Raw genomic sequence first — 25,368 nt, 5'->3', positions numbered from 1 at the left:
CATGCTCACTGCCTCCAGCACAACTCCATTGTGTGGCCAACCAGCCTCTAGATCATACCAGCAGTTTTATCGGTACCAGAACTCACACAGCGACCAGTAATTAAGTACACCCTGAGAATCAGTAACGCTGCATCGCAGGAGGTGAGAGTACACACACACTGACACCTGCCTGCGCTATCTACAAGTATAATTACCATCAATATCAGCAAAAGAAGGCATCAAGCCCCCTTTATAAGCCACCAACATGTCAGATGAAGAAGGGGTTAGCAGCACCTCAGGCCAGACGCCACCCTCTCCGGCACACATGCTACCTACTAGAGAGGAAGGGAGTCATGATTCGCTGCAACTACAGGCGGTCCCGGCTTTTGCTATAACTGATACCAGCAGCCTGGCACCACGCTGGGACAGATGGCTGAAAGAGCTCAACATATACATCGATACCACTGGTGTGTGTGAGGAACGTTGCCCTAGAGGAATACTGATGCACTCATTAGGTCCAACTGTACGTGACATCGTCTTTGAAATGCCTGAAAACACCACTGACACCAGGGCATCATTAATGCTCTAAATAATTACTTAGAAATGTGGACTACGAACGTCACATTTTTCATATGCCCACTCAGGAGAAGGGGGAAACAATTGACAATTTTGTCATGCGATTGAGCAAAAGAGTTAAATACTGTGATTTTGAACATTACTCAACGGCAGAAGCACTAAAATCCCAAACTATTGCTGGCTGTGAAACAGCTGAATTCTGTAATACGTTGTTAAGAAAGCCCCGATCGCTGGAGGAAATATTGCAGGGCGCACATGGGACTCTCCTTGCAAACAAAATCTCTAGGTAACATTAAAATCACTCAAGGAGCGCCTCGGGCACCCATATGTCAAATCAGATCGACTGAAAAGACATTCAACAATGACCTAAGAAAGTGTTATCATTGTGGATATAATTTACTTCACGTGGGCCTGTCCAGCTATAGGCCACATGTGTGACAGATGTGGGGGTGAAAATCACTTCCAGTCAGTATGCAAAAATGTCAAGTAGCTTCAGAGGTCCGCCAATTATACAGACCAAGGTTGAAAGAGTGAAAGTTCCCGCCACAGACAATGGAGATCTCCTACCAACAGACAAAACCACTCCTCAAGCAGACAGCAAAGATCCCCACACAGAGCCTGACAGCAGCGAGGCAGAAGGGACAACACCCATTGAAGGCCCTTGCCAGAAGACACAAAACGATGGTCAGCACACCATAAGGTGAGATACATGGAGGTCTCATCAAGACAACACAATGAATACGATTCGTCATCCAACAGCGGCGACCACAAGCGAGAGTATGTGCAGGCATAGGTAGTTTGTTAGCTACTGAATACAGCCCAACAATGAAGATACACATCAAGGGCTAGAAACAAGAGAGCACTGAAACCAGCTGACATTGACATCTATCCCTATGGAGCAAACACACCCTTGGAATGCAAAGGAATGTTCAAAGCAACGTGCACCTACAAAGATAAATCAGCCAAATTGAACATATATTTAGACAAATGTGAAGTACCAGGTGGCAGCATCCCCAGCTTAAAATCAGCCAGACAAATGGGCCTGATAGACATAGTGTATCAAATCATGACAGTGTACACAACAAGTCTGAAATATATGATAGTGAAGATGTCCCCAACGCTATTTGATGGCTTAAGAAGACTCAAAGGAAAACAAATTAAACTGCATATCAACCCAGACATCAAGCCGGTGGCACAGCACTACCGAGGGATCCCAGTAAATATTAAAAAGCAAGTAGAAGACAAACTTAAATCACTCCTCACCCAAGATTTCATTGAACATGCAACAGGACCCACACCCTGGGTCTCACCCATTGTACCAGTTCCCAAGAAAGAAAAGATGGACGTATTCGAATATGCGTGGACATGAGGGCACCAAACCTAGCAATCGAAAGAGAAAAACATGTATCCCGAAAATGACCGACATGATGCACTTACTACACAGGGCAAAAATCTTTTCAAAACTAGATCTAAACAAGCGTTACGCTCAACTTGAACTACGCCCTGATTCTCGTTGTATTACTACCTTTTCCCCAAATTTAGGACTCTTTCGCTACAACCTGCTCAGCTTCGGAGTGTCTTCTGCATCTGATATATTCCAGAATGAAATACACAAAATAATTAAACACATCCCACAATGTCTAAATTACAGCAATGACATATTGATTTTTGAAGTGACACAAGAAGCACATGATGATGCACTACATTGTGTGTGCATGGCGCTAGAGGAGGCCAGCCTGACCCTCAATGCAGCGAAATGTGAACTCAGTAAGTCCACACTCAAATTCTTTGGACAGATATTTCCACAGGATGGTCTAAAACCTGACCGTGACAAGGTACACGCCCTTGTGAACATGCCAATGCCAACGCCCACATCAACATCTGCTGTTCGATCGTTTCTTGGCATGGCCAGCTATTGCACAAGTCTGTCTCTGTAAGCACACCCCTACATCTTCTCACAGGAAAAGGGCAACAATTCAGGTGGTCACGCGAATGTGAAGAAGCATTCCAAGAAATCAAAACGCGCATCTCTTCCGCCTCATGCATGGCTTATTATGATCCAGACATGGAAACCAAATTGACTGTGGACGCAAGCCCTCTTAGTCTAAATGCTATCCAAGCCCAATTCAGACCAGGCTCATCCTCCTCCTCTTCCTGCTGCATTGTGGCGTATGCAAGTCGCAGCCTGTCTCCAGCTGAATGCACATACTCCCAACCAGAAAAAGAAAGCCTGGCAGTCAAATGGGTCTCCAAGCACCATCATCTGTTCCTATATGGCAGTAAATTCCCGATTGTCACAGACCACCAGGTGCTCACATCGATATATGGCAAATCAAATGCCAAGATGCCGCCTCGTATTGCACACTGGGGACTCCGCTTGCAGAATACTCCTTCACGATAGTACATCGGCCAGGAAAGAATAATAACTCGGCTGATTATCCCAATACCTGCTGCCCGCAAAAGAAGAAACGCAATCCATCATAGCAGACCAATACATCAACTACATCATAAGTAATGCCCTTCCTAAATCGCTCACAATGCAAGAAATTCTCAAAAGCATGCGTCAGGACCCAGCGATCATGCAAGTAAAGGACAGCATAACTTCAGGAAGATGGCACAGGTCTGACAAGGGGGGGGAGTGTGCAACTCCGAAACAGAACGGAAGCTGCTTAAAACACTTCACCTGTTAAGGCATGTCATAGCCATCTCACTGCAAGGTCTACTATTAAAAGAGAACCAAATTGTCATACCGGAAACACTGCAGGACAGGATAATCAGCATGGCTCACGCAGGACACACGGGAATTGTATCTACCAAGAGGCAACTCCGAAGAAAGGTGTGCTTTCCACACATGGACACACAAATTGAGAATGCCCTTGGAAACTGCATGGCTTGCAAGGCAGTAGCACATCGCATGTTCCCAGAGCCTTTGAAGATGACACCCATGCCACTGCAAGTATGGGATGGAAAATATGCTCTGGTCATCATGGATGAAATGTCGAGATTCCCAGAAGTACATCTAATACACTCAACAGCAGCGCATACCATCATCCCGGCCTTGGACAAAACATCCGCAGATTATGGTATCCCAGCCATTGTAAAATCTGACAATGGCCCACCTTTCAGTGGACATGACTTTGAAATGTTTGACAAACACTTAGGGCCTAATTCACAGAAGCGTTTTATAATGGCAAAACCCCATTTGAAAATGCTCTGTGAATCAGGGCCTTAGGGTTTCATCATCGAAAAATTACACCCCTGTGGCCACAAGAAAATGGTACTGTCGAAAGATTCATGTCCAACTTGAAAAGGACCCTTCAAATATGCTCCTTCACAAAAGGGTCATTCATGCAAGGCATTTGCATCCTTCTCAGAGACTATCGTAACACACCACACAGCTCCACTGGTGTGTACCCCTCCAAGCTGATAGTTGGCAGAAGTATACAAACCACTCTGCCACAAACCCCCATCACAGAGGTAGTGGCAGACATTGACCTATGAGCTCGGGACAAAGATGAGGAAAGCAAGACAAACATGAAGGTGTATGTTGACACCAGGAGGAAGGCTAGAGAACCAGAGTTATAGTACGACAATCACAAGGCTTCAAAGATACACCTGCTTTTAGTCCGGGAAACCTTGACAGTGACACACATCAAGGGATCCATAATAACAGCGGCAAGCCCAAGTGGACACATCACTAGAAACTCCTCATTCTTCAAGAAAATTGAAAAGGAAATGCAACAAGATGAACAACATGTTATCTCAATGGAACAACCCGTCATCTCAGAAAGCTTATCAGAGAGTTGCTCTGATGTCATGTATGGGGACATAGACAACAATGACAGTGTCAGTGAAAGAGAAGAATTCACCCCAACAGCTTGGAGTCCATCTAAACAAACAATTTGCAGACCCACGAGATGGATCGAGGAAATGGGCTAGATAGAGGAATTCATCCTCTAAGTGGGGTGGGGGGTGTAGCGTCTCATGTCTATGTTTATGGATGACAAAGGTATCTGCCTGTCCTCTGTTTATGTTTGTTGGATCAATGGTGTGGGGTCACGTGTGTGGGCGGATTTACCACCAAGTCAGTTGAGAATTAATTAAAAAAGATGAATGCTAAAGCCCACCCTTCGTCTCTGTGCTTCATTGTGCAGTTTTATTTAATATATGCTTATGTATTAATTTTGAACATAACAGAAAGGTCTCTCTATAAATGAGCAGTTGATTCTCACAGGCACTGCCTGGCCACAGGATCGCTTAAGCCATGTGGCTCCTACTGAGACCGCGCTCAGGGCTTTTCATCATGGTGGCCTCTGCTTAGCCCAACTGTGAACTGGCACAGGAAACGAAGGAAGGCTATATCTTTTCAGCTGGGACACATTTAACAAACTCTTAAAACCACATGAGAAAACAAACAAACATGCGTTATTGTGTTGTCTTGATTTTGACTGCGTATATCTGTTACGTCCCTTCAGAGATTTGGCACTACCTCCATGATGTCCTGTTTTTGAGATACGCCACCGAAAGAAACGGACTCAACGTGGTCAGCGGGCCAGTGTTTGATTACAACTACGATGGCCATTACGACACCCTGAATGAAATCGAGCAGTAAGTGAACCCCCGTCTCCAAAGTGCCTGTGTCCTGGCAAATGGTGCTTTTGTTGTTGATGTGTTGGCACGGTGTCACAGGTGGCTGTTCACGTCTGTGTGCTTATGGGAAACAAACACCTACGATTAGGGATGCGACGATATTGCACAAGCCTCCTTACCACTATAGAAAGATTGTTTTCAAGATCATCAGAGTACTAGTATTACTACTGCTACTATAAAAATAAAATAATATTTCAAATAATAATAGTAATATTTATTTCTACATTGTATATCACGTTTGTTTTAAACATTTTTCGTAGGTGTCCATTTTTTTCTTGAATTCCTTCTGCATCACGCTGAGAGGAAGAACTTCAGTTGTTTTGAAGGAAACCTTCCATGAAAGATTTCCCCAGAAACATGTGCTTGGAATTGTACTCAAAATAACATTGGACTTCACTGTGCTCTTATGTAACAATAGGAAATTATGAGAAATTATTTTTCTTGCCATTTGCTCTTTTTCAGACATGTAAGCGGTACAGCGATTCCAGTGCCGACACATTACTTTGTGGTGTTGACCAGCTGCAAGAACTCTTCCAGCACACCCCTCACCTGCTTGGGCTCTCTCGATGTCTTGTCATTTGTTATTCCCCACCGACCGGACAATAGTGAGAGTTGCGCGGTGAGTAGAATTTGGGCACCTTTTCATGGCAACATTTCCATGGACCTCATCTCATGATTTTTGGTAGCTACCCCTTGGCACCGCTCAGGGCACGGTCCTATGGCTCAGTCAGTAAAAAAACCCTGCCTCATCTGACCTGTATGCTACTGTACCTGCCGTCACGGGTTAAAATCGCAGCAAGTCTGACATAGCCTTTCAATCTTAAGAGGCTAATAGAGCACCACTATTTCTGATGATGATAATAAAAAATGCTATTTACAATGCTGCAAATTGGCAGACATGTGTTATCAACCTTTAAATGTATAGAAATGTGTTAGAAACGCCCTGATTTGCAGTGGGACAAGAAAGTCAGGCGCCTAAATAAATAAATAAATGAATAAGTAAAGTGAACAAGGCCCTGAACGTTTCCAATTTAGAGGGCACTGCACATTCATGTGAAATACCTCTAGACCGGGCATGTTTGATTTTAAATGTAGATGACTCAAAAATGACAACGGGCAACTTCAGTCAAAAGAAACCAGGTCAGAAAATGGGGGGTCCCTACAAACAAGAAATGAAACACTTAAAGGAAAAACAATCCAATGAAATACAAGTCCACAGCTCTGCAATAGGACATCCAAACAACGCATGCGTTGCAAAATGTATTATGTATACATGGCTTTTTTTTTAATTATAAAAGTACATTTAAGGGCGAGAGAACAAATTGTTATTTAGTGGCAAGCTTGCACATGCATACACTATGCTAAAGCTTTTGCGTGAGAATGCCTTTGCAGGCTAACGGAAAACTTGTGATTTCCATTTATTTTGGTGGTTAAAAACCATGAAAATGAAGCACTGACTCGTTCAGTCATTCCTGCACAGATCAAAAAGTCAACAACAGAACAAGGAAGTCCACAAACATAACAGGCACACATCTTTCTTCCTGATGCGGTGCAGATGACAGGGCCACTTGAGGTCAGAATGCTGTAATATTGCCCTTAGTGGATAAGATTTATAATCATCTGATATTATGGGTCTCCATGAAATTCTTTCTACTACATAGTTATTAGAAAACGTATTGGGGAGTAACTGGTAGCAATAATATTTTATTTATCATTCTAAAAAAATATTTTCCAGGGTGCTATTTCATTCCTGGTGAAAAATGTCTTTACCTGCAGGCTTGTTTGTCAGCAATTTGTAGGTGACCATGGAGAGACTTAAGCACTGAACAGGTCAGCTAACGCTGATACAACTCTTAATGGGAGTACAGCGCTTCTGCCTACCCATGTGAGTAGTTGCTGGGAAATTCATTATTTTCTCTGCAGTATTCTCGAAACGCAGGGTGAGATGTGCAGTTAAAAAACGAGGAAAACCTTCTAACCTTTAAATCTGTTAGAAATGTGAACTTCATATGTCAAATTGTCAATGTTCGCCTTGGCCATATCTGCCGGAGCTGCTGATACCACACACCCTCACCGGACGTTCCCAACTCATTCCCTTATTACTACAGCTGAGTCGGCAACCCCTGGGAAGGGAAAGGGTAGTGGATAAAAAAGCAAACGACAGACACTCCTCCCTCCTGTCCTCGAGGAATAGGAATCTGCAGTAGGAATAATAATACAGAATTCCTAATGCAGAGCAAGTGCATAGTATGGTAAGTGCTATGCGGCCTGGAGCCGCATAGGTAGAAAGACACCATCCACCTTATGGCGATTTTGCGATTTGCAAAAGAATCGCAAAATTTGCCATTTCCCGCAATTGCCGCTATAACTCATTAAATGAGCGCAAAAAAGACACGTTAGCTTAGTGTGTCTTTTTTTGCGCTCATTTAATGATTTAGAGCGAACACAGCTGGCTGCTGATTGCAGCAGCTTGAGGGTTAACACCTCGGCTCTGCGTTGCAGGCCCAGGATTGGGGGAGGGTCACGCAGGCCTGGGAGATGCACAGCATTTGGCTGTGACCCCAGGCACCTCCAAGGCTCGTTGAGTGCCCGAGCTGACAGTTGGTGAAGCTAGCCAGGTAAGCACTGGCCTGTCCACTCATCTGCCCCCAACTCAGAGCACCCAAAGAGGCCACTGGACTGTTTTCATTCCCGGCGCTCGACAGGAAAGTAAATTACTTTCCTGTTGAGCGCCGGAAAAGAAAGCATAAACTTAATGCTTCCTGACGCTCATCTACAATTGGTATCATGCAGCCCAGCCTCAAGGCTGGGCTGCATGATACCAATTGAAGACTCTCGTAGCTGCATTAATTTCAAATTGCTTTACAATTGGTATCATGGGCTGCATGATACCAATTGTAAAGCAATTTGAAAACGAATACAGCTACGAGCGTTTGTATCATGCAGCCCAGCCTTGAATCAAGGCTGGGCTGCATGATGCCAATTGAAGACTCTCGTAGCTGTATTCGTTTCAAATTGCTTTACAATAATTGTAAAGCAATTTGAAACGAATACAGCTACGAGCGTTTGTATCATGCAGCCCAGCCTTGAATCAAGGCTGGGCTGTATGACACCAATTACGCACAAAATTGGGTGTTAAAATTTATGAAAGGCAAATGCCATTCGTCCTGTGCAATTTTGGTGGTTATGCAAAGCCAATTTAATGATATATGCATATTTCACCTTGATATGCTAATTTCTGATGACATCACATGCCATTGCATTTGTTAATGAGTTCCCTCCCCCACTTTAATTTGTAGGACTTGACCCCTGGTAGTGTTGTGATGTTTCATTTCTGTTTGTGGGTGTGTTAAGTCACCATGTGTGGGTGGCATAACCAAGGAATTATGACCACCCAAGAGAGTTCATTGTTTGGCTAGGTATTATGAGCTTGCAGTTACTGCCACTGCATTGCCCCTGTGTCTTGGCCTCATGGATTCCTTCCATGGAGAAGTGTAGAGTTGTTCCCCCTCTCTCCTGGGGTCATTGGACAAGCAAAAAGCAAACCTATGGGCTTCAACCAGGGTTACACTTTTGAATTGAAGCCTATCTGTTTATTTGCTTTCCACTTGTCTGCTGGAAGTAGTGGCACAGCACCATTTCCTTGGAGCTCATCAGGCTGTATCCCCCTTCCCCCACCACAATACAAAATGTGAGGCTGTGGTGACTCGACCTGGCTGTCCTACAGAGCGCAGCCAGACAGAACACATTTTGTTCCTCACTAACAAAAGCCTTGCAATTGCTTGGTTTTAGGCTAAAAAAGATGTTAAATGATATATTTTTCAACGTTAGAAAATGCCGCAAAAAACGCAGTTGGGTGCCGCAATTTTTTTCTTTTTTGTGCCGCAATATTTTCCATTTCATGCCGCAATTTCCTGGAGGGTCTGGTCAAAGTGCAAGCCTAAAGGATTGAGGCAGGTGGGAGCCGAGGCAAGTGCAGTGTAGGCAGAGGCTGGGGTGATTGGGCATGGGAGGCCAGGTCCCTGAGGGACACATAAGGGCTCTGGCCACCAATCACAGCGACTGTAAGATCAGAATAGAAGGGACGAAGGGAAGGAGGAGGTGAAGAGGAAAGTCTTGAGGAGGTTCTGGAATTTGAGGAAGTCCTACTCAAGACGAAGAGGAAGGGGGAGACTGTTCCATAAGAGGGAGCCAGCCGAGGAAAGAGATTGGCCTCCGGCCCTCTGTTTTGTCAAACACTTTCACACAGGGAGTTGGTGCCAGAGGACTGCAGAGGTCTAGACAGAGAGTATTTAATGAGAGAAAGTTGCAGATAGCATGGTCCAAGACCCCAGACAGCCTTGTGGATGATGCAGAGCGATTTGAATTTAATCTGTGTCGCAACCAGGAGCCAGTCAAGAGTTTTTAGGGCAGGTGAGATGCAGTCGCTGTGCTTAAGGCCAAGGATACATTTTGCTGCCTATTCTGCATTAGCTGGAGGGGTCGTAAAGTGAAAGAAGGTAAATTCAGAAGAAGGCTATTGCAGTAGTCAAACCTAGAGAGAACCAGGCCTCGGGCGGGCGACATTGAGCTTCTGGGGGAAGTGAGAAAAGGGAGAATTACTTTCATGAATAAGAGTTGAAAGTGGTAATTCTTGATAATGTCCTGTGTGTGAGGGAGGAAGGAGAGAGAGGAGTCAATGATGACTCCAAGGTTTCTGTCTTCAGACGAAGGAGCAGGGGGAGGGCCCATGGAGGAGGGCCAGAGTGAGGGGAAAAAAGAGGGAGCAGGGGTCCCCATGGGAATGATCTCAGTCTTGCTGGCATTGAGGCAGAGATCGTTGGAAGTGCCCCAGGACTGGATGGCAGCTATGCAGTCAGGGATGATGAAAGATGCAAGAGGGCCAGCAGGAAGTTTGAAAAAGAGTTGTGTGTCATCTGCATAGCACTGGAGGTTGGCGGAGGTGGAAATGAGGAGTGCTAGCTGAGCAAGGTAAGTGTTGAAGATCAAGGGGGAGCGGTTTGAGCGCTGGGGGACACCACAGATGGAGAAGGAAGGAGGGAGGAGAAGGTGCCCAAAATAACTGGGGACAAACGGTTAGTTAGGAAGGAGGTAAGCCAATCCAGTGCCCTCTCCGAGATACCAAGGGTATCATGGAGCTGTTTTATGAGGATGGAATGGTTAACCATTGTTAGGGAGAATTCTCCAGAATGGCTAATTTCCCTTACCTGTTGAGTCCCTCAGCAGCTTTGCTGGATTTCTAGGGTTTTATCTTTTTACCTGGTAAGAGTGTGAACCTTTTTTTCCCACTCTTACATGTGTTTTGCTATGTGTTGTACATTTTATGCTCATGGGCTATGGAGTCTCAACCACTCCACAGGTACAGTTGGCTTAATTCATGCAGTTGCCAATAACCGAGACAAATTGAGCTTTGGTGAAGGGTCCGCCTTAGAAAAGTTTTTGTTGGATAGTTTTACTGTGTGTCACAGAGCACCTTCAGTGCAGTGACACAGGGTTGTCTTTTCAGACTTCCCACTTTAAAATCCATTTTCTGGGACTTACGACTGTCTCCCGGAACATGTAAAGTTGCCATTGACTTTACTATCTTTTTAAACTTACAGACCCAGTACAAACTATCTTCCCATAGAGTACTGGAAGTGTTAATAGTTATCCCTTTTTGTTTGATTCTCATGGAACATTATTTGGTTCCCCTTTCTCTAAGATTTGGCTGGTGGCAGTGGGATCTACCATTTTTATTTTACCGCGGGCTATGAAAATAGCCTCGGTAACGTTAGAGGCTATGGTGGTAGCCTCAAACTGTAACCCGCTGAACCCCTTTTATTTCTATTTGGGTCTGGTTGGGTTTATTTGCCATTTCTTTTTGTAAAGGTCTTTCTCGTGTTTTACTCTGCGTGCCAAACCAGGTTTGGTTCCTTTGCTTGCCGTCCTTTGGCAGGCTTCTGCACAGAAGCCCTCCTTAGGTGCCTGGATGTCTGGGTGGACAGGATTTTGAGGGAGGGGTTTAAGCCCCCTGCACAGGGTCTCCCTGGAGACCCAAGTCAAATTCTAGTTTGATTGGCTAGGTGGCTGTCCTGCCAGGACAGCCACCCTGCTGTGTGATTGACAGCCAGGCTGTGTGAAGGGGGGAAAACTGCTTAAAAACAGGCCTCTGGGACTTGGAAGGCAGAGTCGCCACTGGATCGAGAGAGCCAACAAGAAGCTGAAGGAAGACGACTGCTGCAACTACTGGACATCTGGTGAAGCCCTGCTTCAGGTCCGAATCGCCTGAAACTTTGACGACAGAGGAGATCTGCAAGGAGTCTTCTCCCCTTGAGCCTGGTAGGACCAACCAGCTCGCAAAGCCCCTGGACCTCCTCTTCAGCCTGGCTTAATTTGCTGTGCTACAGGAAACCGGATAGCCAGTGAGAGAGAGTCCATTTGTGCTTTTAAGGCGCACACCTTTTATTCAACGCTTTGCTCTGCTGCTGGCTTCTTCCCTGGGCAGTGCAGGACCCTCCGGTCTTCCTCCTTCTTGTCACCACGACAGTCGCTTCAGGAACCGTGAGCCTGCAGGAACTGCCACGAACAACCGCCTCAGCTACAGCATTCTTCTTCATTTAAAGTACTGTGCAAATCCGGTCGTTCGTTCCGTCCAACCACGGTGAAAGTGTTTGAAATCTTTCGCCTCTTCGAAGTCTTTTCCTTCTCGTCTACTTTAGATAACTTTTCCTCCGACCAACTTCGTTTTGAACTCTTGACAAACACTTAACCGCAAACTACTCTGAACTGTGTGATCCTCTGCAAAGACTCTGAATCATTAACATTGGCCCAGGCCTATTGACCTGAATCCTAGTTGTAGTAAGCCTTTTCTAGATTTCCCTGCCTATTACTTGTTGGTGTGGTTGATTTTTGATAACCTTGTCCTTCCCTCCCTTTTTAAATTGCTGGAGTGCCATTTTGCTCACACTTCATTTTGAGCCTAACTTGTCCAGAATTTATTGGGTGTTGTGTAGTATATTAACACTGTGATTTTCTGCTGCTTTATAATAGTGAATTGTTTTATAACTGATATTGTAAATAAATGTATATTCTTTTACTCCAAAACCTTGAATCAGTGTTTGCTTGAATCATAGTAATTGTCCTTTGTGTAACTTCTGATACTGCTCACTTTGCTCTTGAGATAAGTCTGGCTGCTCAGCCATCGCTACCACTTTACGGCTTGTACCAAAGGTGAAATTTTACTTACACTTGTAGTATTAATCGCATGTGGTGTACCCAAAGGGTACTGCATATGATTCTGCCTAACAACCATATCGAAGGCAGAGGAATCCAGATTGATGGTCGTGGAGACCACCGACAAGTTCAGTGTGTGAGGTAAGTTGTGGAAAGGCCAGCTTCTTCAGCAGTTTCCCAAGGAAGGCGGTGATAGAAATAGGGCAGTAGTTGGCTGGACAGATAGTGTCTGCGTAAGATTTTTCCAGGAGCGGGCGCACAAGGGAGTGCTTGAGGGAGGATTGGAAAGATCCAGTAGTCAATGAGTGGTTGCAGAGATCAGCCAGTGCAGGGGCAAGAGAGCCAATGTTCTCCTTGATGGTTCTGGAGGAGCAAGGGGAAACGTGTTTGGACGAGACCTTCATGGAACCTACCATTAGCACTAAAAAAAAAATTGCCAAAATAATGTTTCTCTTCTGGTTGCTTCCCTTTGCCATCTAGTTTGAGGATTTATTTCAGGGTTTTCCTATTTCACATATATCTCCAATATGAAAATGTCACTCTGTAGAAACAGGTTCCTTAATATGATCTTGTTTTGTTGTACAGGGTTATATTCATGAGCTCTTGCAGCTCCTCCCAATCTTTCATGGGACTGGTACTCCGGACAGGTGTGGCACTTATCACTGTTCTCCTTAAGATATTCCCTTACACTCCTTCCTTTCACTTGGCATCTTTCACTTTCTTGCCATCCAACCCTCCTGGCGTTTCATATAACTTTATCAGGAGTGGGACACCACCACTCCTGGGGCTTCTCCACTGGGTTCTTTCTCTGTTTGCTTGGTCGGCTCTGTAATCTTAGTTCACAACACTTATAACATTCTCTCATTAAGTGGTCTCCCCACTCTTCAATTGTTATCTCTAGTGGCTTTCTCCATCCTTTTCAGGATATTCTTTACAACTTTCTCAAAGTCTCACATTCAATTTTGTTCTTCATGTTCCCTAGTACTTCATGAGATACACAGTTATGCTGACTCACTGTCCCAATATCAACATTATATCTTTCACAGCTTCTTCTTTTCATAACATGTTTCCACAGTGGCCTCCCTCTTCTCCAGTTCACCCTGGTACCTTCAATCTTTGTGGGTGACGTCGTGGGGCTGGACACTTGCTTGGGAATGTCATTTTTGTTCGTCGTTTCCCTATTTCAGGCTTCGCAATAGTCCTGCTCTCAGTGTGTCTGTGTGTGCAGCGTTCGGTGAATGCCGGCTGGTGGGAGCTTTCAATCCTCCGGGTTGTAATGGTTTTTGCATAGTTAGATAAGTGCCGGGCCCACCACAGTGCTTCGGTGGCCACTCCACCACGTCAGGAGGCCCTCAGAACTCCATCCTTGCAACGGCCTTCCCATTGTCTGGTTTGCCGGGTCTCCATCGTCTCAGCATGGCGATCTCTGTTTCTCAGATTGCTGCGGGCTACGCGGCTGCACTCTGCTCAACCCCTTCAAGGCTTAGCTATGTTATGGGACTTCCCCTGCGCCGAGTTCTCTCTCCTTTTCTCTGCTCCACTCGTCCTTCTTACATACAAGACCTGCCTTAAGGAGGTATTTCCTTTTTCTTCAGGCGTCGTTCTTGATCCAACATTGCCTGAAGACAAAGAGAAGGAGGACATTATGGAAGGCACTCCATATATGCATATAAGGTGGATTGCATAGGGAGTTCCCAGCGGGAATGAGAGCCCTTGTCCCCTAAGGGGGAGTCACTCACAGTGAGGTCCCACTTGCCCAGACCCAGAGGGAGGGTCTTCTGGAGCGGGCTCACCTCCCTAGCCTCAAAGGGGGTGGCTCCCCCTTGTGGAGAATGGATGAATACTCTTGATTCATCACCATCTCCAACATCCCCCACATTACCCCCACATCCCCCTTCCTCCTCCCTGTGCCCATTAGTAATCCATATTGTTACCCCCACATCCCCCTTCCTCGTCCCAGTACCCAATAGTAAGCCATGTCATAACTCCCACATTTCTCTTCCTCGTACCATTAGCCAATAGTTATACATGTCAGCATCCCAACATCCATCTTCCTTGTACCAGTACCCAGAAGTAATCCATATCATTACCCCCACCTCAAAATTCCTCATCCCAGTACCCAATAGTAATCCATGTCATTACCCCCACTACTAACTTTCTCATCCCAGTACCCCAATAGTATTCTCTGTCATTACCCCCACATCACTCTTCCTCATCCCAGTACACCAATAATAATCAATTTCATTACTCCCACATCCCTCTCCCTCTTTCTTGTCCCAGTACTCAAAAGTAATCCATGTCATTACCCCTACATCCCTCTTCCTCATTGCTGTACCCAAATGTAATCCATGTCATTACCTGCAAATCCCTCTTCCTCATCCCAGTGCACAAAGTAATACATGTTATTACCCCCACATCCATCTTCCTCATCCCATTACCCAAAGTAATTTGTGTGATTAACCACACATCCCTCTTCTTCATCCCATGATCCAAAAAGAATCCATGCAAGTACCACAACATAACTATTCCTTGTCCCAGTACCCAAAAGTCAGCAATGTCATTACCCCCAAATCCCTCTTCCTCATCCCAATACCATATAGTAATCCATATCATTACCCCAACATCCCTCTTCCTTATCGCAATAGACGAAGGTCATCCGTGTCTTTACCCCCACATCCCTCTTCCTCCTCCCAGTACCCTATGGTGATCAATGTCATTACCCCCACATCCCTTTTCCTCGTCCTAGTAGCCAAAAGTAATACATGTCAGTACCCCGAGATCATCTTCCTTATCTCAGTACCCCAAACGTAATCCAAGTCATTACCCTCATATACCTCTTCCTCGTCCCAGTACCCCAAAGTTCTACCTCACTCGTTCTAATCACTGTCCTCCACTACACCCACCTCAAAGTTCATTGTCACAGTCCTCCACTATCTCCACCACACTTTTCCTCATCATGGGCCCCCACTAATCTCACCTCACTATTCCTTGTCACAGTCCCTCACTACACCACCTCACTCTTCCTCATTACAGTCCCCCAAAAATCCACCTCACTCTTCCTCATCACAGTCCACCAGAAGCCCTACTTCACTCTTCCTCATCACAGTCACTCACTACCCCACATCAGTCTTCATCATCACAGACCCCCATAATGCCACCTCACTGTTCCTTGTTAGTACTCCATGAGCTCCACCTAATGTTTCCTCATCACAGTCCTCCAGAAGACCCACCTCACTCTTCCTCATCACAGTTGCCCAGTACCCCACCTCACTCTTCCTTGTCAGTCACCCATGACCCCACCCTTCCTCATCACATTCCTCAACTACTGTAACCACCCTCTTTTTTTATCACAGTCCCCTTGCTACACCACCACACTCTTCCTCATCACAGACTCCACTAATCTCACCTCACTTTTCCTTGTCAGCCATTATCTACCCCATGTCAATCTTCCTCTTTACAGTCCCCCACAATACCACCACACTCTTCCTCATCACATTCCCCAACTTTTCCAACCTCCATCTTCTTTATCACAGTCCCCTGCTACCCCACCACACTCTTCCTCATCACAGACAACACTAATCCCACCTCACTTTTCCTTGTCAGCTATTAACTACCCCACGTCACTCTTCCTCTTTACAGTCCCCCACAATACCACCCACTCTTCTTCATCACATTCCCCAACTACTCCGACCTTCATCTTCTTTGTCACAGTCCCCTGCTACCCCAGCACACTCTTCCTCATCACAGATGACACTAATCTCACCACACTATTCCTCATCAGTCGCTCACTACCCCACCTCACTCTTCCTCTTTACAGTCCCCCATAACACCATCCCACTCTTCCTTATCACAGTCCTCCACAAACCCTAACTCACTAGTCCTTGTCACAGTCCCTCACTACCCCACCTCACTCTTCCTTGTCACAGTCACCCACAACACTTCCTCACTGTTCCTCGTCACAGTCATCCATGAACACCAACTCCCTATTCCTCGTCACAGTCCCTCACCACCCCACCTCACTCTTCCTTGTCACAGTCACCCACAACACTGCCTCACTGTTCCTCATGACAGTCCTCCATGAACCCCAACTCCCTCTCCCTCATCAGTACTCCACAAGCCCCACCTCATCCTCATCACATTCCCCAACTACTCCAACGCCCCTCTTCTTTGTCACTGTCCCTCACAACCCCACCTCACTGTTCCTCATCACAGTCCTCCACAAGACCACCTCACTCTCCCTCGTCACAGTCATCCTGAAGCCCCACCTCACTCTTCCTCATTTCAGTCACCAAATACCCCACCTCACTCTTTCTTGTCACAATCACACACTACCCCACTTCATTCCTCCTTGTCACATTCCCCAAGTACTCCAACCTCCCTCGTCTTTGTCATAGTCCCCCACTACCTCACCACACTCTTCCTCATCATTAGTACACCACTAATCTCAACTCACTATCCCTCATCACAGTCCCTCACTACCCCACCACACTCTTCCTTGTCAGTGACCCATAACACCGCCTCACTCTTCTTCGTCACAGTCCTCCATGAACCACAACTCCCTCTTCCTCATCAGTACACCATAAGCCCCAACTCACTCTTCCTCATCACAGTCACCACTACCCCTACCTCAGTATTCCTCGCCCCAATCTCCCACTACCCCACTTCACTTTTCCTTGTCACATTCCCCAATTACTCTCACCTTCCTCTTCTTCGTCACAGTCCCCCACTACCACCACCTCACACTTCCTCATCACAGTCGAAAACTACTTCCCATCACAGTCCCCCATATCCCTCTTTCACGTCTCTGTACCAAATAGCAATCCATGTTATTAAACCCACATCCCTCATCCCAGTACCCAAAAGAAATACATATCATTACCTCCACATCCCTGTTCCCATCCAGTGTCCAATAGTAATCCATGTCATTATCCCCACATCCTTCTTCCTCATCCCTCTAGGCAAAAGTGAATCCATGTAATTACCCCCACATACCTCTTATTCATCTCATTACCTCAATAGTCATCTATACTAACATCCTCTTCCTCATCCCAGTACCCAAAGGTTATCCATGTAGTTACTCCCACAACCCTAGCTAGAGAAGCCTCAAAGGAGATCCACTCACCACGCTGTAGAACTGCAGAATTATGAATTGGAGAACTCCAACTTTCAACCCATCTTTGAAGAAGAGATGGTTAAAGTTTTGTCTAAGATAAAACCATCTTCCTGCGCAGAAAATCTAATTCCTCCCAAAATAATTGTAGAGAACAAGGAACTGTTTTCCCCGGTCCTGACAAAAATAATCAATGCCTCCTTTCATGATGGCATTGTCTCCCAAGACATTAAGAAGGTGACCATCACAACCCTGGTCAAGAAACCGGGCTTGGATCCTAAGGACCCTGGCAACTTGCATCCGATAACCAACACCAATTTTATATTGAAAATTATGGATAAAATAGCGACGGGACAGCTGCAATCTCAGGTTGAAGCCAACAACATATTGCATGAGCAGCAGTCGGGCTTCCGTGCTGCACATAGCACAGAAGCCTCAATGCTCGACCTACAATCACATATGCTATCCATAGTGGATAAGGGCAAGACAGGGATACTAATGCTATTGGAGCTAAGCGCGGCCTTCGATCTTGTGGATCATAAACTACTACAGCAGGTCTTGGAGAAAACAGCAGGATGCTCCAAGGCGGCACTGGCCTGGCTGGCATCTTTCCTGGCAGATCGATTAGCAAGAGTACATTGGGAAGAGAATTTCTCGAAGCCTGCCCATAAAAGTGCAGGGGTTCCACAGGGAGCCAGTATATCTGATCTTCTCTTTAATCTTTTTATGAAATGCTTATGTGTACTTCTAGAATCCATCGTCGTATATTTTACCAATTACGCCGATGATACACAGCTGGTGTTGGAGTTAGAGGGTGATTACCAAACAGATAAGGGTAAGGTCATGGTATTATATGGTATAATTGATAAGTGGATGGAAGAAAATTGGATGTGTCTAAATAGCAAAAAAAACGAGTTGATGATATTTGGATCCCGACAAGCGAGAGCCAAGCTTGGAGTAGAATATGATGTTTTTGTTGTTAAAGACTCATGCATTAAGGTGGTTACCCAAGTTTATAGTCCTGCGGTTGTGCGCCTGTACATTCCTCGCTACTCAGCTCAGGACTCCTCTTCAGTTGCTCCCTACCATCCCCTCCCCCTGCGGAACTCCTTCCCTGTATTGATCCATGTTCCTTCTGATCTGCTTGGATCCAATAAAACACTGCAAAACTCATGTATTCCATACAGCTGATTCGAAATGCTAATGATTTAAGATTTGTTTTCCCCTAATGTTGTTTTGTCTGTTTTTAACGACTTTATGTTTGAAAATGTTACACTTTATTTCAGTGTGTATCATTTGACTCTGTCAATGTCGTATTTGTACAGCCCCATGGGCCACGGTTGTGCTTTATAAATTTAAAAAATAAAACAAAAAATAAACAATAAAGGGTGAGCACAACTGCGATCTGCCTTTTTCTGCCCTTCACGGCTTGCATTCCTTACTTTTTAGTTCCCTTTAACACGCAAAGGCGCCATGTATACTTTTCCTGTGATTTTTCACTGCTTGTTTCTATTTTTTGTTGGTGCAAAAAACTCGGGTACGGTCCATAGAAATCAGACCATGCCACAGGCATCTGCATGGCACTCCCCAGTGGCAAGAGAAATCCTTGCATTTGAGCAAGAACGCGTGTGGGCATTACTCCTCATATTGCAGAAAATCTCTTTTGCAGCCCGGGATTGCAATTTATTGATCCTACAAAAATCTGTGCATATGTTTCACACTGGATGTTTCCACACTCTCTCCTTCCTGAACGAGGGTCTAAAAGGGGGTCCTGTGTATAAATCTGAATATGGTGAAAGATAGGAGTGTGCAAGCCAAGAATTGACTGATCAAACAAATTCCTTTTCCGCCATACTCAGACTACAACAAATGGTAAAAGGACTACACATCCAGCAATGTGACCACACAGGGACCCCAGCCATCAGACCTCTTGATGCCCTGAGTACAATGTGAACCTTATCTCTGTTTGTTCTTTGTAGGATGGCAAGCCGGAATCGCAGTGGGTTGAAGAGAGGCTGAAGGCTCATTCGGCGCGCGTGAGAGACGTGGAGCTGCTCACTGGGCTGAACTTTTACCAGGACCGACCGCAAGCTGTTCCAGAGATTCTACAACTGAAGACATTCTTGCCAACATTTGAGACAATCATTAACTGAGAGTTGTTTAATACTAACCCAGAAACCATGATACCCACTTGCTCAGAAGGAGGCTGGTAATTCCATTTCCGAGCAAGGAATCCTGCTGTAATATGATTATGATATCTCAGCACCATGAGGGATCTCGTGTCCATGTGCCGCTGTTCTGCTTCAAATGTTCACATTATATATAATGTAAAGAGAAAAACAATAAGCCATTGAATAAAGAAAGATCATCAAAAATACGAGAGACGCATTTGCAGCACTGTTCTGCCTATCCATGTGATCTTTGGAATACTATTGAAATAGTTTTCATTGGTTTCTTCCAAAGGATGTCTGAACCAGTGGCGTGTTCTAGTTTACATCATATTGTAACAGGAAGCACCCGCATTCCCATTTCCCCTTGACAGTTTCCAGTGGCAGTAGTGATTTCAGGATTGGCCGCAGTGCCAGTGACCAGTTGAGATTTGTCCCAAGGCTATGAAACAGGGGTCAGTCCTTAGCACTACAAGTCAACAATGTGTTAGAGGTCTCTGCAAAGTTATTACCGGGCCCCAGGGCCTTTCAACTCTGAATCACATTTGCAATTGTGCCCCTGCATTTATGTGTCTAAAATGTTGCAATTTGGTGATCAACCTATGGCCTTTGCGAAATCTCTCAGTGCCCTACAGTTTCTCTCTGTCCAAACATTGGAAAGCGATTCATAGATGGCACTGACCAGTAGGGTGCAGAAACGTAAAATCTTCGGGCTGATCTGACAAAGGGCATGACAAAGACAATTTCTTTCCTCTGTGCGCCTCAAGGTGTACCCCGGAAGATATTGATATTTTAACCAAAAACATTGTCACCTTTCACTCATGTACCCTGCTTCCAGCTCTTTTGCCATTATATAATGTATGACTACCCACTGCAAACCCTGCAACCCGCCCAAGATGGGGATTCATTACTTTCCATTGCCCCTTGTAACACAACTCCTCATCACCTTCTCTTTTTCTCTATCACTCCATCCTCCTTCTCTCTATCCGAATCTTAGAGTTTATGTTGATATCTCTACTGTTAATCTTCCTTGCACCAACATCCATCTTTGACTGCTGCCGCCATGGGGAACCTTCCAGATGTTGCTCGCAATTGATGCTAATTGTTATAAGTTGTATTCAAGGGGTTGAATGTTATCTATCGATTTCAGTTGGTATGTTCATTGAACCAAGAGAATATTACTTGTTTGTGTTACCCTTTTTGCATAGGGTGCAACATCGCAAACCCATCTTGCTTCCATTAGGTCTAGTGCAAACTATGTGCAACTGTTTAACCAGAATGACCACGAGACTTCTACCTAACATAAGAAAAGTATGCCCCAACTTACATTCATTTGGCCAAAAACCTTACAGATTCTCCAGTCATCAATAAGCTTGACCAATGAAAAAAAAACTCTTTCTTTGCTTCTGCTCTGTTCAGGCCTTAATAAAGGTACTTGCTGATTCCCACTGGACACAGTTCTACCATCCACCTAGCACGTTCACCTTCTCCGCCAGACACCCTGAAGGCTGGTTTGCTTTGTTTCTTCACAGGGCCCTATGCACATTTGTAACACCTTCGGTTCACATCCACCCAGGAAATCTGTCCATACTATTTGAGATTCACCATGACCTGGTATGTACCTCCAGACAAATGTGAAACCCCGCACCCACTCACCATCCCCTAAACTCTGTTTACTTCCTTGAAATTCACATAGTTACCATCTAACATTGAGATGCCCTGCAATCTCGCTGAGTCGTAGCCCCTCTGAGCATCATCAAGGAACCCCCTACATCAGCAGCCCATCCTCCGTCCAATCAATAACATCCATTTGGGTTTTCAGAATGACAAGCAAATAAGTAAATAATCAACAGGGAAATTAATATCATGAAAATGTGTCTGAGATGTATTCATTATCAATATCTTGAAAGCCTTACTCGATTTTACTATGCAGTGGGTTGACCGGCCCATTGCAACCTGCAATTGAATTGACAATGGTTCTCACTGTATCGCATGTGATTGTTGTATGTTGTAGCACTCTCCATCTTTTCTGGCAAATGCCAGTTTCACCTATGACCTACTGTTAAGTTCTTATGTACTCACATAAAGTGGGCACCTCGGTGCCGATGTCAAACCGCAACAATAATGGTGGGGCACTTGGAGGCAAATGCCGTTTTAACAGTGCACATTGAAGGTGTCTGATTGTTGCGATCAAATAATATAAAATTAAATGCAAGGGTTGAAGGGGGGGATGGGGAAGCACAGCTGCGGAGCGTGCACTGATGCATTGCCTTTGAAGAGACTGAAGCCTATTGCTTCTAATGATGCCTGTAGAGTCGAGCAGAAATGACATTCAACAAGTTGCATGAAAAATGACATGAACAATGTAACCACTTATTTCTGCCTCTCAATAAACAGGTTTGTAAAATTCTACGTTGCACTGACTGAATGATTCACACCCAGCCAAAATGCCCTTCCTCCAGTAACACAAATGCAAGTCACCTTCAGAGACTGTTTTCTTGACATATTTACACAAGCTTTTCAGCTTATTATATTATATTGCGTGATGACTTCAAGCAAAACGCTGCCATTTTGAAAACACCTCAACTTACTAAAGTAAGTCCATAAATTGCTTATTTTTTGAATGAACATTGTTTTTAAAATTCAATTGTTTAACAAGACCAGTCATACAATCACGATCTATAAACCATGGACATCGGCGATTCCATAGCCATTGTTTTGGCAATGCACGAAGGCTATTCAAGGGGTACTTCAAACCAGTGATTCAAACTCCAATTGTGATTCTTGCTGTTGCATTGCTGGAAGATTTGATGTCCTGCCATTATTTATCGCTCTCGAATGTGTGTTTAGCCATGATTGCTACTTGTATCGGTTGCAATAGTTCTTGACAAGGCAAGATAGTAAGTGATAGCGAAGTAGATTTGCTTCCTTTTAGGCCGGTCCGCCGGGTCATAGAAGGAAATACATCAGGGGAGCTTGAAGCAAGTTTCTCTAACGGCCTGGAGAGAAATTTGAAATGTTGACTTTCAAATCAAATACTTTTTTAAATAGAAAATGTGGATCGATGGGCGAGTTGTTGCATGTATTAGTAAGTGTATGGATGGGGCAATGGGCTAATAAGTGGTTGGGCGAGTGGGTAATAGACAAGTGGGTGGATAGAGAACTCAGGCATGAACCTGCTCCTCTTTTCTTCTAGGTAAAATGACATGTTTGGCCCTTCCCGTTGCCACTGGTTCGCCTCTGACAAATACCCAGTGCACCACCAGAAGCCCCAACATCACCTGGCTGGAAACAAGGAACTGCAAGAGGGAAAATAATAGCAAACCAGCCTTTTCCTGCTATGCATCCTGTCTCTGGAACAAGTTACCATTGCAGTCAAGACTTGCCGCCTTCATACTACACCCTGCTCTTCAAAGAACATCTCTCCAAACATTCATGACTCCCCTCAGCCCTTTCTCCCCATCTGGAGTGACCCCATTCCCCGCTCCCCTACCCATTCCAGCTCCTCTGCTACCCATGCACCCTACCTGGTTGAATCCTTTTTGTACATTGATGTGTATCTATGTATGCCCTTCATAAATCCCATACATACACATATACACCCAGTGTAAGCCAGCAGTGAGACCACTTTTTGGAGAACAAAGCACCAGGCAGAAAAACGTCTAGGTGAGAGACTCCCCGGCGCCACACTTCCAACAAGATGGAGGCCAAGAACAGGAGAAGTTGTGGCACAGCTTTATTGAAGCTAGGAGTTCTTTTAAACCACCTTGATCAAACTGACAGAAAGAAGGTGATGCCCACTATGATGGGTTGAGAAACGCCAACTATTAAACCAGCAAACAAAGTATCATTATTAAGTATAGGAGACATCTTAGAATCCAAGCTAAAGGAACCACTGCACAACAGAAATTAGGTCCTTGTTGCTAGCAAAGACATCAGCTCCCATCTGGCGAACCCACACGCTGCACAGCAGCACACCTTCCCAGATACCCCCATCAGATCTCAGACCCAACACTCACAACTGCGAACCGGAAGCAAAGTGCTGCTACACCAAACCGAACATTGTGGGCTGGAAAAGATGACTGAAACGCATGACTGTATGTATACCTTGCCACTCTGCTTACCTTCAACACTAGCTTTGTCAAAAAAACTGTTTATAAAAATTCCATCAATAATGGAGAATGCACAAAGGAAGTTCTTCCTATGACCTAGTATGTTTGATAACCGAATACTGCAGCCGGCCATGACATATCTTGGCATCACATATCTCAGACCCCTGAAATTCCTCATTGCCATCCACCAAAACCAAAGGTGGGCATTTCATGCAACAGCAAAAGCAAATCTTGAAAAACTGGGTGTGTCTTCCAGGTCCTAGGCAAATGCAACTAGTCAGCCACTAGGTCGACAAAGGGCTACCCCAAATCATAAAAACAGGGTGAAAATGTAACTAGCAAAAGAATGAGCTGGCAAAACCCCTGCTGGCAACCACATAATTGCTTCCACAGAATAATGGGGAGCTGCACAGTGAGAAGTAGCTGCAAATCTTTGTATCGCCTTCTCAGACTCCAATAAATCCTGGCCAACCATAGCCCAGAGACTTTGCGGCTCATGCATAACATTTGCTGATCCAGTTTGAGGTAAAATTATATATGGAATGACAAAAAGATTCAATTAAAACAGTCAAAAGAAAAGTCTCACCTGACCAAAAGAATGCACAGAATTTGCTACTGTGGGAAACCAAACTTTCCCATTGGACATTGTGACATTTGCAAAACATTATGAGTATCGCCAAAGAGTCTTACTTACCCTCTTTTTCTAAATCTCAATCTGTGGATGAGAGTATGAGAAACTAGTATGTAGAACCCAAATGTGTACACATGGTCCGCACATTTTTTAAATATGCTTCTAGCTGTGGTCAAACATCTTTAAGCAATAAGCTCCGAGCTGGGGGTTGGGGGGATTACGGCTTCTGCCTGCATTAAGGTAACTATGGACCCGGAGCATTAACTGAAGTGGTAATTCCCTTCAAGCAAGGGGCTTATTGCCATTAGTATCCTGGCCCCTTAGACCGGGGTGCTAATAGTGTCATTTTTCAGTTGTGCAATGGCTTCTGCGTTTTGCAACTCAAAAAAGAAAAAAAAGATGTTCGCCATGGAACGGGATACATAGTGCTTTCTCCCTTTCCATGGCAACCAGTCAAAAGAAAATAATAAATTAAACAAAGAAGATGGCCGCCATGGAATGAGGAGACGGGACTGCATGTAATCCTTTCTCCCTTTCCATTGTGACCCTTCAAAATTGAATAAAATATAGTAAAAAAAGAAGATGGCTGCCATGGAACGGGAAAAAGGGACTACACGTAGTCCCTTCTACCTTTCCATGGTGGCCATTTGGAAATTTCTCATGCATGCGAGTTGGGCGAGAAAAACTATGTCGGGCTGGTAACTCCAACTCCAGGGTTGCTCTCACACTCCTATGGTCAGTTCATACACTTTCATGGCAAATCCACCAACGCCTCCTATTCAAACTCATAAGCAGTCACAAGCAACACCGCTCCAAAAAAGCAGAATTTTTTTTCCAGTTAACAAGAACAAAGGCAGTAGAGAGAAAAATACCTCCATATCTGAAAATAAAAGCTTCCATCACCCCATATTAAAAGTGCCATCCCTGGTC

General features: G+C 44.9%; 1 protein-coding gene across 2 annotated transcripts in view; it reads left to right on the top strand.

The window, feature by feature from the left end:
* ENPP3 (ectonucleotide pyrophosphatase/phosphodiesterase 3) overlaps positions 1 to 22,104 on the top strand; it is a 759,459-nt gene extending 737,355 nt beyond the window's left edge. For both annotated transcript variants that reach the window (XM_069606685.1, XM_069606686.1), the window contains exons 23-25: positions 5,031 to 5,163; positions 5,668 to 5,824; positions 19,507 to 22,104. In XM_069606685.1, the coding sequence (XP_069462786.1) occupies positions 5,031 to 5,163; positions 5,668 to 5,824; positions 19,507 to 19,680 (464 nt within the window). In that variant the 3' untranslated portion in view covers positions 19,681 to 22,104. The remainder of the gene's footprint in view (positions 1 to 5,030; positions 5,164 to 5,667; positions 5,825 to 19,506) is intronic.
* Positions 22,105 to 25,368: the final 3,264 nt, after the last annotated feature.

Source organism: Ambystoma mexicanum, chromosome 4p (assembly GCF_040938575.1).
Source record: "Ambystoma mexicanum isolate Mex_15411 chromosome 4p, UKY_AmexF1_1, whole genome shotgun sequence".
In the NCBI taxonomy this organism is placed as follows: domain Eukaryota; kingdom Metazoa; phylum Chordata; class Amphibia; order Caudata; family Ambystomatidae; genus Ambystoma; species Ambystoma mexicanum.
Note: the sequence above shows the minus strand (reverse complement) of the source record. Positions and strands in the feature narration are given on the sequence as shown.